This window comes from Schistocerca piceifrons, chromosome 7 (assembly GCF_021461385.2).
Source record: "Schistocerca piceifrons isolate TAMUIC-IGC-003096 chromosome 7, iqSchPice1.1, whole genome shotgun sequence".
Taxonomy (NCBI): Eukaryota; Metazoa; Arthropoda; class Insecta; order Orthoptera; family Acrididae; genus Schistocerca; species Schistocerca piceifrons.
Genome location: NC_060144.1, coordinates 448111132 through 448126051, shown reverse-complemented (window position 1 = coordinate 448126051; position 14920 = coordinate 448111132). Strand labels below are relative to the sequence as shown.

The 14920-nt window shown below is 42.2% G+C and overlaps 1 protein-coding gene across 1 annotated transcript in view; it reads left to right on the top strand.

The window, feature by feature from the left end:
* LOC124709004 (O-acyltransferase like protein-like) overlaps positions 1–14920 on the top strand; it is a 192130-nt gene that overhangs the window by 105886 nt on the left and 71324 nt on the right. The window contains exons 9-11 of the mRNA XM_047240637.1: positions 1186–1206; positions 5605–5617; positions 7901–8092. Coding sequence (XP_047096593.1) covers positions 1186–1206; positions 5605–5617; positions 7901–8092 — 226 coding nt within the window. The remainder of the gene's footprint in view (positions 1–1185; positions 1207–5604; positions 5618–7900; positions 8093–14920) is intronic.

The window sequence follows — 14920 nt, the reverse complement described above, 5'->3', positions numbered from 1 at the left end:
ATGTGTAGGAACTAAGGGTGGACTTTGAACACAGGTGGCAAGTGTCATTAGTGTTGACTTGAGTCACAATTTGCAAGCACGTATACCAAGTGTGCTACATAACCACCAGTAGAGTCTCCACTAAATATTGGATGAGATCGCTGGCAAGCATACAGAGTGGAAACTGGCCTTCCCTCTTGACATCCCTGTTATTTCCCTAAGGGTCTCCGTCAGCCTTCTAATTTTGGATCTTGCAGACACCAGCAAACCCTTCCTGTCTACTTCTCTGGGTCTTTAAAGATGGCTGACCGCTATTCCAACAGAGGTGGTGTCCCATGCTGTCTCAAACATCCTTTCTGCATTGCGCAAGACCTTAAACCTGCTGTCCAGCCAGTATCCCCTTTCACCTTCTCCCTTGAGATTCTCAGCCTCACCACTGTTCTCTAATCACACTCAGATGAATGTGGATCTGCCAGATCAGAAGGCACTACAACATCTCAGGTGATGCTATAGCCCCGGGAGCCTCAACATCACGATAGACCAGGTCAACACTGTAAAGCCTGTTGACTGTGGCCAATGCAGCTTCCAACTGTTTGTGGACAGTGACCTTTTGTTCCTGCAACCATAAATTACATGTGCTGTCCCTACCCAAGTTTAACCTATGTTTGTCTCTACAACAAGGAATAAATACTAACCCACAGTAGCTAGATAGAATGTAAATAATGTAAACAGTGTTTCTATGTTACTTCTGTTTATCATTATGTTACACAGTCAGCACATATGATACTAATGCTCAAAAATTATGCAACAATTTAGAAAAAAAAGATAATAAACACTACTTACTCTTAAAAATACACATGCTACTCACCTTCTCACAGAAGCACATAATAGAAAGACTAAACGCTGTGTACAGGGTTATTACAAATGATTGAAGCGATTTCACAGCTCTACAATAACTTTATTATTTGAGATATTTTCACAATGCTTTGCACACACATACAAAAACTCAAAAAGTTTTTTCACAAATGTTTGATATGTGCCCCTTTAGTGATTCGGCAGACATCAAGCTGATAATCAAGTTCCTCCCACTCGGCGCAGCATGTCCCCATCAATGAGTTCGAAAGCATCGTTGATGCGAGCTCGCAGTTCTGGCACGTTTCTTGGTAGAGGAGGTTTAAACACTGAATCTTTCACATAACCCCACAGAAAAAAATCGCATGGGGTTAAGTCGGGAGAGCGTGGAGGCCATGACATGAATTGCTGATCATGATCTCCACCACGACCGATCCATCGGTTTTCCAATCTCCTGTTTAAGAAATGCCAAACATCATGATGGAAGTGCGGTGGAGCACCATTCTGTTGAAAGATGAAGTCGGTGCTGTCAGTCTCCAGTTGTGGCATGAGCCAATTTTCCAGCATGTCCAGATACACGTGTGCTGTAACGTTTTTTTCACAGAGGAAAAAGAGGCCGTAAACTTTAAACCATGAGATTGCACAAAACACGTTAACTTTTGGTGAATTGCAAATTTGCTGCACAAATGTGTGAGGATTCTCTGCCGCCCAGATTTGCACATTGTGTCTGTTCACTTCACCATTAAGAAAAAATGTTGCTTCATCACTGAAAACAAGTTTCGCACTGAACGCATCCTCTTCCATGAGCTGTTGCAACCGTGCCGAAAATTCAAAGCGTTTGACTTTGTCATCGGGTGTTAGGGCTTGTAGCAATTGTAAACGGTAAGGCTTCTGCTTTAGCCTTTTCTGTAAGATTTTCCAAACCGTCGGCTGTGGTACATTTAGCTCCCTGCTTGCTTTATTCGTTGACTTCCTCAGGCTACGCGTGAAACTTGCCCGCACCCGTTCAACCGTTTCTTCGCTCACTGCAGGTCGACCCATGGATTTCCCCTTACAGAGGCATCCAGAAGCTTTAAACTGCGCATACCATCGCCAAATGGAGTTAGCAGTTGGTGGATCTTTGTTGAACTTCGTCCTGAAGTGTCATTGCACTGTTATGACTGACTGATGTGAGTGCATTTCAAGCACGACATACTCTTTCTCGGCTCCTGTCGCCATTTTGTCTCATTGCGCTCTTGAGCGCTCTGGCAGCAGAAACCTGAAGTGCGGCTTCAGCCGAACAAAACTTTATGAGTTTTTCTACATATCTGTAGTGTGTCGCGACCATATGTCAATGAATGGAGCTACAGTGAATTTATGAAATCGCTTCAATCATTTGTAATAGCCCTGTACATACATGTGCTGCTGCTTCTGGTGGCTGTTCTTGACTCTGCAGCTGTAAGTCTACTGACTTTCACAAAGCATCAGCCAGTTATGGTATTCCTGTCATTTTTCCCTTTATTTCATATGGTATGAGGTGCATCCAGAAAGTAACTTCAGGTGATTGATAAAGAAAACAAAAATATCAGTAAGTAAAAGAAATATTTATAAAATATTTACATAGATTCACTGGCTGTGCTGTCTCAATATAATCATCACAGGTGTTGAAGCATTTGCTGTAACGGTGCACCATCAGTTGTATGCCTATGTCATAGGAGTCTGCTGTCAATGTCCAGAGGGATGAAGGCACTTCCATCTGCACCTTTGAATTATTATGGAAACATTTTCCTGCCAGAAAGTGATTCATGAGATGGAAGGGATGAAAGTTACTTGGGGCGAGTTTGAGGCTGTAGGGTGGATGGTGAAAATTTCCCATCCAAATTGATTCAACACACTGTGTGTATCATTAGCTGTATAGGGTCTTGCATTGCCCTGCACAGGCATAATGCCTCTTGTCAACATACTATGTCTCTTGGTCTGGATCGCCATCCTCAGACTTTTTAGTGTCTGTCAATACTATAGGCATGGTCTCCCCTCACCATGAAAACTCATACAGGAGGACACCTCATTGATCCCAGCAGACAGTGCACAGGAGTTTTTTGACAAAGACTGTCTGCTTGAATTTGGTCTTCACAGATGAACCACTATGCCACCAATGCATGGATTAATGTTTTGTTTCTGGTGTGGAATGTGACACCAATGGTTCATCCCCAGTGACAACATTGTTGAGAAACTTGTCACCTTTCCATGTATTGCTGTAGCAATGTCAGTGCTGTGGCCAGAAATTTGCTTTCATGTTTATCTGTCAATTGCCTTGACACCCATCTTGCATACACTTCATGAAAAACAAGCCATTGGCAAACAGTTTTGTGCAACAGTGAGTGAGACATTGGGGGGGGGGGGGGGGGGGGGGGGGGGGAGCTGACTAGAGAGTTCTGGAATTTGAAGGGCAGGTTCTGCAAAATTGCTTGCTGCTCTCTTTCCATCAGTTCTGGTATCACCATGAATGATCAGCTGTTATGGTGTTTGTCATGAATATTGGTTCCTCCTTCAGCAAATTGCCTGTACCATTATCAGACCATACTGTCACTGATAGTGTTGTGTTCATATATGTGACACAATTGGTGGTGGATCTCTGCTGGAGACTACTTCTGAGCATGCAAAAATTGGGTAAGTGCATGAACTTTGCAGTTGGCAAGAGATAGTATCAGAGCAGCCATATTATTGTAGTACTGTGTGAGAACTATTGCTATCAGAAGACTGAACTGCACTGCATTATTCCCACATAACTCCTCTCTACTCCTGCGCATGCATATTTCTATCTGCTCATGCTGTCTCTATTGGAACTTACTTTCTGGTTGTACCTCATAAATTTACTATGTTCATTCAGCTTGATAGGTATTTGACAATACAAGTTTTGTAAAAAATGTTTCTCACACACAAATAACACATTAATTTTTAATATCGGATGATGTTCTAAGGCTCTATATGAGTGACAACTTTAAGTGATACAGGAATGTAGTTGCAGGCATTATTGCTGTCCATTTTATTTTCATTCACTGACATAATGTGTTCCATAGTTTTAATTTTTAAGGAAAGCCTTGAGGAACATGGAACGAGTCAAGGTATACATTTACGGAAGCAACCATTTCATGGTATTTCTATAAAGTATAAAAAAGCTGAAACCTCCTAGCAAATTAAAATTGTGTAACAGACCAAGATTTGAATCTGAAACTTGCCTTTGTGCTAAGAACTAATTATGCTTAGTGCTCAGCTGCTCACAATGAGAATCATAGGACTAATGCCTAGATTAAAGATTGAACAAGACTCAGAACTTGCCAGCTTCCAGATGAATCTTTTTTCTTCTTGAGCTATGGAGTGCATGGGCCCCACCCCACACACATTATGTATGGCTACATTGTCCCAGCTGAATACAATGAGCCAGCTCTGCAGTTCGACCTCGATGAGGAGTTGTAGGTGAGGGAAGACAGAAGGCAGGGAGCAGGAGGATAGTTTAGGGAAGGATGGCTTATGACCATGAAGGAGAGGCTGCAGAAACACAGGATGGGAAATGTGGTACTGGTGAACTTGTTTTTACCACAGGCATGCAGAGCTGTGCGCTGTGCCTGATAATATGCAGGAGTAGTTCAGGAGAAGGAGATGGTTCAAGGGAAAGGCAAGTGTGGGGTAGAGGCTTTGGGTGCAGGGTAAGTGAGTTAGGGTCTCTGTGACAGGGTGGGGTGGGGGGTTGTGAGTGTAGATAGAGGCTAGCAGAGAGGCCTTAGCACACCCCTTTCAAATAAGACAATAGTCTTCATTGTCCACCTTCTCTCTGGGACAAATATTGTCCCAAAATCCCAGAAACTGGAGCCTAGCCCTAAAGCTAACAAGAATAGAACACAGTGAGATAAATGTAAACACATAAACAATGTCTACTGCAAAAACTTGCTCCTACAAAATCTCCTTGTACTCTACTTTTCCATCTTTCATCTTTTTTAAATCAGTTCCCAGTGCTACCAATAATATTACATTTTTTCAGCACTGCATCTTAACATAAACTTTTTTCAAATATTCTTCTTTGAAGAAAAAGAATAACAAAACTTCTGTATATAATAAAAGAACCATGACTGTGCAGTGTCTTCAAGCTCATCTTAGTATCATAAACTCATGTGGCTATGCCACTCACCCATTCTTCATGAAAATGAAGTGAAAAGATGTTACAGAATCAATTCTTATGAAAATACATTACCTTCATAACATACTATAATTCAAAACATATTACAGTCTGACATTACCTGTGACTGTGCATGTAGTAGAAGTAAGAATGCCAGTTCCCACATTACAGCTTTTCCAGAATAAATACTTTTCTGATGTGTGCTACACTCTCCCAGTAGATAATGCCACAGAACTTATTGTGTGATAATGTGCTAAGTGTGGTGTCACCGCCAGACACCACACTTGCTAGGTGGTAGCTTTAAATCGGCCGCGGTCCATTAGTACATGTCGGACCCGCGTGTGGTCACTTTCAGTGATAGCAGACCGAGCGCCACCACACGGCAGGTCTAGAGAGACGTACAAGCACTCGCCCCAGTTGTACGGACGACGTAGCTAGCGATGCACACTGACGAAGCCTCGCTCATTTGCAGAGCAGATAGTTAGAATAGCCTTCAGCTAAGTCAATGCCTATGACCTAGCAAGGCGCCGTTAGTAACATTGCATGTATCTACAGAGTCTCACTTGTATCATCAAGAACGATGTACCACAATGATGGATTAAAGTTAAGTATTCCAGAAGCTACGTACTTTTCTTTATAGCATTCATTACGTATCCTGTTTCAGATCTATCTCTAGCCTGCGTGAGTTGACGCGTGCCTTTTGGCTTCCTCTCATTGTGTCTAGGCTGTCTTGTCTAGACACAACACTAAGTATGCCAGAAACCTTAGCTGCAGGTGAAGATAATGAGAGAGATTTTGAAATTCAAAGCAACTGAAATTGAGCTGTTCAAATAATTTATCGACATACATTGTTACATTGTTATTCATCTTGATGAAGAGAAACTTTGCACATAGACTTCCATTTAATGTGTACCCACTGATATTCACTTCTGGGACCTGTAAGTAATTTTTATTAGTCTCATAAGCCATAACATAAGTTTTTCAGGAGTTAAACTGCTGCCTATGAAGAAGTTTTAAGCCCGTTACACTATTCTAGTGGCTCTGTCTGGTATGGGTGCATTTGGGTTCTTTATCAGTATAATTGTGCTATCAGCAAACATCACATCTTATGAAGAGCCCTCCAATAGCTTTGATAAATCGTTTATGCAGGGCCACGAATAGGAGTGTACCAAGTGATGAGCATTGTAGGATACCATATTTATTTCAATGATTCCCCATTCTGAATTAAGTTTTATTATTATGGTAACATTTATTAATGTGATCATATGTTTTATGTTGTTAAGATATGACTCCATCTATGCATTTTATTAATAAAATTTTCTGACCTACACAAACAAGGTCACATAAAATTCCAAATGGCAATTTTTCATCTTGACTTAAACCAGAACTGAGTTTGTGGGATCATATGTTGCTCTATCTATAGAAAAGCCATTACAGAAGCCATACTGATCATGTATTGTGAGAGAAGAAATGGTTTGGTATATTTGTAAGCTACATCTCAAACATTTATGAGAACATGGGAAAGGTAGATGGGTTCATTATTAAAGGTGATTTGCTTATCTCCATCTTTATAAATTGGAACTACTTTAATCTTTTAGAAACTGCACCTTGCATCATTGATGCAAAGATTGTCCTATCACATAAGCACACAATTTAGTATTTTTGTTGAAATGGCATCATAGCCAGATGAGTTACTGCTTTTCAATTATCTATTATTTTTTTAAATCTCTTTAATTATTTTTTCAACAAAACTGGTATATAGCTACAGAGGCTAGATTTTTGCTCCTTTCTCATCACTGGTGTCATTTGTTTGGTCAAGGGATAAGCAATAATTTTTGATTGAGAGGAGCTAATTCAACTGTGGATTCTGTTTCTGCACTACCCCTTTTTTAATTGTTCCTGGAACTTTGTAGAGTTGTAGCAATTTCAGTTGGATTCAGCACCTGCTGTGGATATCATGAATCACTTAGCTTCAATGTGCTATAAAACTGTAATTGAATTAGTATTTCTTGATGTTACTTTAGTTTGAAAAATGATTGATATAATGGAATAACGTTCATGTGTGTGCATATCTGCACTGATATATATTTTTCTAAGAACTACTTTAAACTATCAATGTTAACACAGGGACCCTGTCTTTATCCAGAGAGAATCTCTGTCAGAAAAGTGTTGAAATAGTTCCAGGAATTTATAAACAATCTACTGATGAAAGACATTACTAAAAATGTACACTTTCATGAATGTATGTCTAAGTTTGGGGCAATTCAAGCGAAGATAAGGTCTATTTCACCTTGAGGTCAAGCCCATATGCTTGACCTTTGGTGTCACATGATTTCTTACTATAAGAAAGCATATTTGTAAGAAATAACAAAATAATTTAAATAGATTTAGTTAATGATTCTAATTATGTCCCTATTTATTTTCCTTTATTACAGACTTTTATACCTTCTGACTTTCGTTGCTGTCTTTTCTTTTGCATAGTTGCCCCTTCTATACTACTTGCTTCACTTGAAGTTTTGCTTTGTGACCTTCCATCTTTGTCATCTGTGCTTCTTGTTTCTGTCTCATCTATTTCCTTTTTGCACTTCTAAACTCTTGAATTTTTAACCTATCCTTATCTGTTTATTGAGAGTTGACTGTTGAAAGTAAAGGGTTTTCTGTAAGTTGCCAATGGAAGTCATTTGGAAAGATAGCCATTAGCCTTTTTTTTAAATAATATACCCCACCCATCATTATTACCATTTAAAGATTTGATTTTTAGAAAGATAGCCATTAGCCTCTCTTTAAATAATATGCCTCACTCATCATCATGGCCATGAAAGATTTGATCTAAATTTTATGTGATCTTATACCTTACACTGAAACTTTTTAAATTCAGGAAATGTAAAGTTTTTTGCATTGTTAGTAAACTTATAGAATGTTGTAATATTCATCACCAGGTTAACACCAGCATATGCAGTGGTGCTTGCAGTATATGCATGTCTGTTACCATATTTTGGTTCTGGGCCTGAGTGGAATACTCAAGTCGGTTACAACTCAAAAATGTGTAAACAACACTGGATGTTCAATATAATGTATGTTAATAACTACATAAACTATGAAAATATGGTAAGTAGACATTAAATTTAAAAATGCCTTTATTAGAAACTATGCATAATATTGGTTCTGTTTAAAAGTAAATTAAAAAAAAAAATTCTTCTGACTAAAAGAAACATTACCTATCTACAGTGTTTTAAAACTGACTAGTCTAATAATGATTTGCTGACTGCAGATGTCAAATTACTGGAGGAAAGGATTATTAACCAAACTTAGCTTAGGATTTTTTCACTTCACACAGTATACATTGGCAAATATTCTCTCTACTATATGTTCACACACTCAGTCAAAAATGAATTTTCATCTGTACTGTCAATAAGAAGCAGTAATGATGAAGAATATATACGAGGGCGGTTCAATAAGTAATGCAACACATTTTTTTTCTCGGCCAATTTTGGTTGAAAAAACCGGAAATTTCTTGTGAAATATTTTCAAACATTCCTGCTTCGTCTCGTATAGTTTCATTGACTTCCGACAGGTGGCAGTGCTGTACGGAGCTGTTAAAATGGCGTCTGTAACGGATGTGTGTTGCAAACAACGGGCAGTAATCGAGTTTCTTTTGGCGGAAAACCAGGGCATCTCAGATATTCATAGGCGCTTGCAGAATGTCTACAGTGATCTGGCAGTGGACAAAAGCACGGTGAGTCGTTGGGCAAAGCATGTGTCATCATCGCCGCAAGGTCAAGCAAGACTGTCTGATCTCCCGCATGCGGGCCGGCCGTGCACAGCTGTGACTCCTGCAATGGCGGAGCGTGCGAACACACTCGTTCGAGATGATCGACAGATTACCATCAAACAACTCAGTGCTCAACTTGACGTCTCTGTTGGTAGTGTTGTCACAATTGTTCACCAGTTGGGATATTCAAAGGTTTGTTCCTGCTGGGTCCCTCGTTGTCTAACCGAACACCATAAAGAGCAAAGGAGAACCATCTGTGCGGAATTGCTTGCTCGTCATGTGGCTGAGGGTGACAATTTCTTGTCAAAGATTGTTACAGGCGATGAAACATGGGTTCATCACTTTGAACCTGAAACAAAATGGCAATCAATAGAGTGGCGCCACACCCACTCCCCTACCAAGAAAAAGTTTAAAGCCATACCCTCAGCCGGTAAAGTCATGGTTACAGTCTTCTGGGACGCTGAAGGGGTTATTCTGTTCGATGTCCTTCCCCATGGTCAAACGATCAACTCTGAAGTGTATTGTGCTACTCTTCAGAAATTGAAGAAACGACTTCAGTGTGTTCGTAGGCACAAAAATCTGAACCAACTTCTCCTTCTTCATGACAACGCAAGACCTCACACAAGTCTTCGCACCCGAGAGGAGCTCACAAAACTTCAGTGGACTGTTCTTCCTCATGCACCCTACAGCCTCGATCTCGCACTTTTGGATTTCCATATGTTTGGAACAATGAAGGACACAATCCGTGGGAGGCACTACGCGGATGATGAAGAAGTTATTGATGCAGTACGACGTTGGCTCTGACATCGACCAGTGGAATGGTACCGTGCAGGCATACAGGCCCTCATTTCAAGGTGGCGTAAGGCCGTAGCATCGAATGGAGGTTACGTTGAAAAATAGTGTTGTGTAGCTAAAAGATTGGGGAATAACCTGGTGTATTTCAATGCTGAATAAAACAACCCCTGTTTCAGAAAAAAAATGTGTTGCATTACTTATTGAACTGCCCTCGTAAAATTTAGGTTAGCCAAGGGTACTCAGAGAAGAACAGAAACAGCAGAAATGTGTATATCATCATGATCAATAATGAAGCAAGCCTTGCATAGACTTTAAGTGATTCCAGTGTTTGAATCAAATGTAGATCCACTTCATTGGAGTGAAATGATAAAATGCAGTATACGAGTCTCACCTGACAACTTTAAGGCACCTGATCTGTATGAGTCTGCATTTTATTTCAGTCAGTGTCATCCTCTGGAAAGTATCCATTTATATTAGCTATTTTCCTTAAATTGCCCTTACCAGTTACAGGTTCAAATGGTGATGAGAGAAATTCCTGCAAGATAATTCTAACACTGAAAACTGCTGTGAGGGCTGTGCTCGATCTATACCCTGCACACCGTTATTGTTATTAATGTTACCAATACCAGTCACCACCTTTCCAAGGCCTCAACTAATGTACACTCCTGGAAATGGAAAAAAGAACATATTGACACCGGTGTGTCAGACCCACCATACTTGCTCCGGACACTGCGAGAGGGCTGTACAAGCAATGATCACACGCACGGCACAGCGGACACACCAGGAACCGCGGTGTTGGCCGTCGAATGGCGCTAGCTGCGCAGCATTTGTGCACCGCCGCCGTCAGTGTCAGCCAGTTTGCCGTGGCATACGGAGGTCCATCGCAGTCTTTAACACTGGTAGCATGCCGCGACAGCGTGGACGTGAACCGTATGTGCAGTTGACGGACTTTGAGCGAGGGCGTATAGTGGGCATGCGGGAGGCCGGGTGGACGTACCGCCGAATTGCTCAACACGTGGGGCGTGAGGTCTCCACAGTACATCGATGTTGTCGCCAGTGGTCGGCGGAAGGTGCACGTGCCCGTCGACCTGGGACCGGACCGCAGCGACGCACGGATGCACGCCAAGACCGTAGGATCCTACGCAGTGCCGTAGGGGACCGCACCGCCACTTCCCAGCAAATTAGGGACACTGTTGCTCCTGGGGTATCGGTGAGGACCATTCGCAACCGTCTCCATGAAGCTGGGCTACGGTCCCGCACAGCGTTAGGCCGTCTTCCGCTCACGCCCCAACATCGTGCAGCCCGCCTCCAGTGGTGTCGCGACAGGCGTGAATGGAGGGACGAATGGAGACGTGTCGTCTTCAGCGATGAGAGTTGCTTCTGCCTTGGTGCCAATGATGGTCGTATGCATGTTTGGCGCCGTGCAGGTGAGCGCCACAATCAGGACTGCATATGACCGAGGCACACAGGGCCAACACCCGGCATCATGGTGTGGGGAGCGATCTCCTACACTGGCCGTAAACCACTGGTGATCGTCGAGGGGACACTGAATAGTGCACGGTACATCCAAACCGTCATCGAACCCATCGTTCTACCATTCCTAGACCGGCAAGGGAACTTGCTGTTCCAACAGGACAATGCACGTCCGCATGTATCCCGTGCCACCCAACGTGTTCTAGAAGGTGTAAGTCAACTACCCTGGCCAGCAAGGTCTCCGGATCTGTCCCCCATTGAGCATGTTTGGGACTGGATGAAGCGTCGTCTCACGCGGTCTGCACGTCCAGCACGAACGCTGGTCCAACTGAGGCGCCAGGTGGAAATGGCATGGCAAGCTGTTCCACAGGACTACATCCAGCACCTCTACGATCGTCTCCATGGGAGAATAGCAGCCTGCATTGCTGCGAAAGGTGGATATACACTGTACTAGTGCCGACATTGTGCATGCTCTGTTGCCTGTGTCTATGTGCCTGTGGTTCTGTCAGTGTGATCATTCGATGTATCTGACCCCAGGAATGTGTCAATAAAGTTTCCCCTTCCTGGGACAATGAATTCACGGTGTTCTTATTTCAATTTCCAGGAGTGTATATCTTACCCTTTCAGCCTACCTAGGGAAACCAGCTTGAATTAATTTTGCTCTAACAGCGAGACAGAGAGGAATTTTCAGTAGGGCATAACTAAAAAGAGTAGATATATTTATGTCTTCACTTAGACAGCCAGGTAACCTGGGAACATCACACAAGGTGGATTCAGGTACTATTGCGTTAACAGTACTTACCACGTGATGGGATAATGTAGCATGTAGTAACAACACAGTTACCTTTAATGTGCACTTTATTCCATAACTAATACAGGCTGAATGTGTCGACTTAGTTCACAGCAGGCATGAAGCACACTGATAGTTCCTCAGAGGTTCCACATAGGCCACTGTCACTAATCAGAGTGCTTTTTCTCTGCAGCAGCCATTTTCACAGATAGTGTCCCCATATCCCCATACTTCCTTGCATTGTTGACCAGAATGTTTTTTTTCATAAATTGTTTAATGTGAGTGCAGAGCATGTGGGGGGGGGGGGGGGGGGAGGTGGGAAGCAACACTGATCTTCATACCTGTGCGCATAACCAACCACGCCATGGCTGGCTGCAGAGAGGGCACAGTTGGACCATTTCTTGCTGAACACAGGGGAAGGGCATGCTGATGATGATCCAGATCCATGGCTTATAGATGGTATTCATTGAGGTGATATGGAGATCAGCAATGTTAGCCATAATGAGGTTGATCGATGATGATCATCAATGGTGCGGGCCTAGAAAATGGGCCTGGCAATGTGGCAGGGGTGTTGAAGTCAGAATCTGCAGGATTGGTCACAGGCCACTGTGAAGTCCTGGGGGCCATGATGAGGAAGTCCTCAGGTGATATTCATAGTGTGATTGCAGCTGTGTCCACATTGCTCAGGGTTTCACAACTCTGAGAGAAATCTTTGATGATGACGTAGACTTAAACAATAAATTAAATTTGCACTAGTGCCATGATTTGAACCCATGTGTCCTGCTTACTAGGCAGATGTGATATCCATTGCACCACATTGGCAATCTGACACCACAATTGACAGTGTGGTGCAACGGATATTGCATCTGCCTAATAAGCAGCAGCCTTGGGTTAGAATCCCGGCACTGGTACAAATTTTAATTCACTGCTTCAGCCTACATCTTTATCGTAAATAAAGGTGAGGCTCAATATGTCTTAGGAACATAAACTGTGTATAATTAATATGAGAGAAATGCTGCATGATAAATCTGTTCTCAATTTAATGTCCCTCATGCCATCCCTCAACCACAAGGAAACTGGTTAGGTTGACCTGAATGTTGTCTGGCAGTAAGTGCTGCTCATCTAGTTCGAACTTGAAGGTGTTGTCACTGTTTGAGCTGGGTGACATGTCATTGAGCTGTAAAGGGTCCTGAGGAACCGCATTGGTCAGAGTGGTTTGTACATTGTAAGTATGGGTAACATAAAGCTGGTTTTAATCAATTGACCATCACAGTGGTACACTTACCCTGAGGCAATACGTTGAAAGTGTCACTATCTTGTCTGATGACCATAGGGCTAGTTTATAGCAGTCATAGTGCCGGGCAGATAGTGTCAGCATGGAGCATGGCATTGTCTCATTCTGCTAGTGCCTAATGGACAAAAATTTTCTGAGAACTGTGCAGCTGTGGAGACATTATTCTGAGCTGTGTGGTGTGTTGTTTGACTTATGTGATGAGGGCAGAGAATCCTGAGGTCTCTATTGGTGGTGCTTGTAGCAGGAGGTGCATACATCTAATAGCACCCAAGGTAATGCTTTCATCCAACAACAGCTATGACACATATGGATAGCCTTAAGTACACTATACCATCATTTCATGAGGCTGTTGCTTTGTGAATGGCAGATGCTGTGCAATAATACTGTACACGACAGAGATTACATAGTTCGTTAAATATGTCTGATTAAACTATCATCCTTGGTCAGTGATTATAAAGATCGGGTAGTTAAAACATGATATCCATGTATTGACAGATGCTGTTGCTGTCATCTCTGCCGTGTCTCTGAGGAAAATGGCTTCCACCCAATTCATCACACTGTCAAAGACAGAGAGTATGTGTCGATAGCCTTCAGACTTGGGAAGAGGTCCTACCAGGTCAAGGTGGACATATTGAAATCGATCTTTTGAAATCTTGAAATGACTGAGGAGTGGCTGTGCATGATCACACACTTTGCAGCATTGCAAGCCATGCACATACATGTCCAGTCCTGGCATCCTTTTCAGCAGTAGACCATGTGGACCAGTCTGTGATGAGTCATCTCAATGGGCATATGTGATCTTCCCCATTGATGTGGGCATGAGAGGTCAAATTTCATTTTGTGAAACATCACATGATACTTGCTTGCTGGATTCTTTACATAAGTTGGTTGTAGGATCTTGAAGGAGGTCCATAATCCTTGCCAGTCTTGGAACTGCATCTCTGCCAATATGTCATAAACTCATAGTCAACCTTTGTGGAGAGAGCATTCACTCCCAATATATAGTTTGTGACAATGTTGTCCACTCCATAGAAACGTCTGACATCATTTGTGAACTGAACTATACAGGGTGGTCCATTTATAGTGACTGGGCCAAATATCTCACAAAATATACACGAAAAAATCACAAAGAACGAAAGTCAACTAGCTTCAAGGGGGAAACCAGATGGCGCTATGGTTGGCCCGTTAGATGGCACTGCCATAGGTCAAACAGATATCAACAGCATTTTTTAAATAGGAACCTCCATTTTTTATTACATATTCGTGTAGTATGTAAAGAAATATGAATGTTTTAGTTGGACCACTTTCTTCGCTTTGTGATTGATGGTGCTGTAATAGTCACAAATAGTCACAAACGTATAAGTACGTGGTATCACGTAACATTCCGCCAGTGCAGACGGTATTTGCCTCGTAATACATTACCCGTGTTAAAATGGACTGTTTACCAATTGCAGAAAAGGTCGATATCATGTTGATGTATGGCTATTGTGATAAAAATGCCCAACGGGCGTGTGCCACATATGCTGCTCAGTATACTGGATGATGACACCCAAGTGTCTGGACCACTCAATGGATAGTTAAGTTATTTAAGAAACAGGAAATATTCAATATAATAGAAGGAAACATTCCACGTGGGGAAAATTTTCCCCACAGGAAATATTCAGACACATGTGAAATGTCAACCACGACCTGCAACAAATGATGATGCCCAAGTAGGTATTTTAGCTGCTGTCACGGCTAATCCTCACATCAGTAACAGACAAACTGCGTGAGAATCGGGAATCTCAAAAACTTCAGTGCTGAGAATGGTAC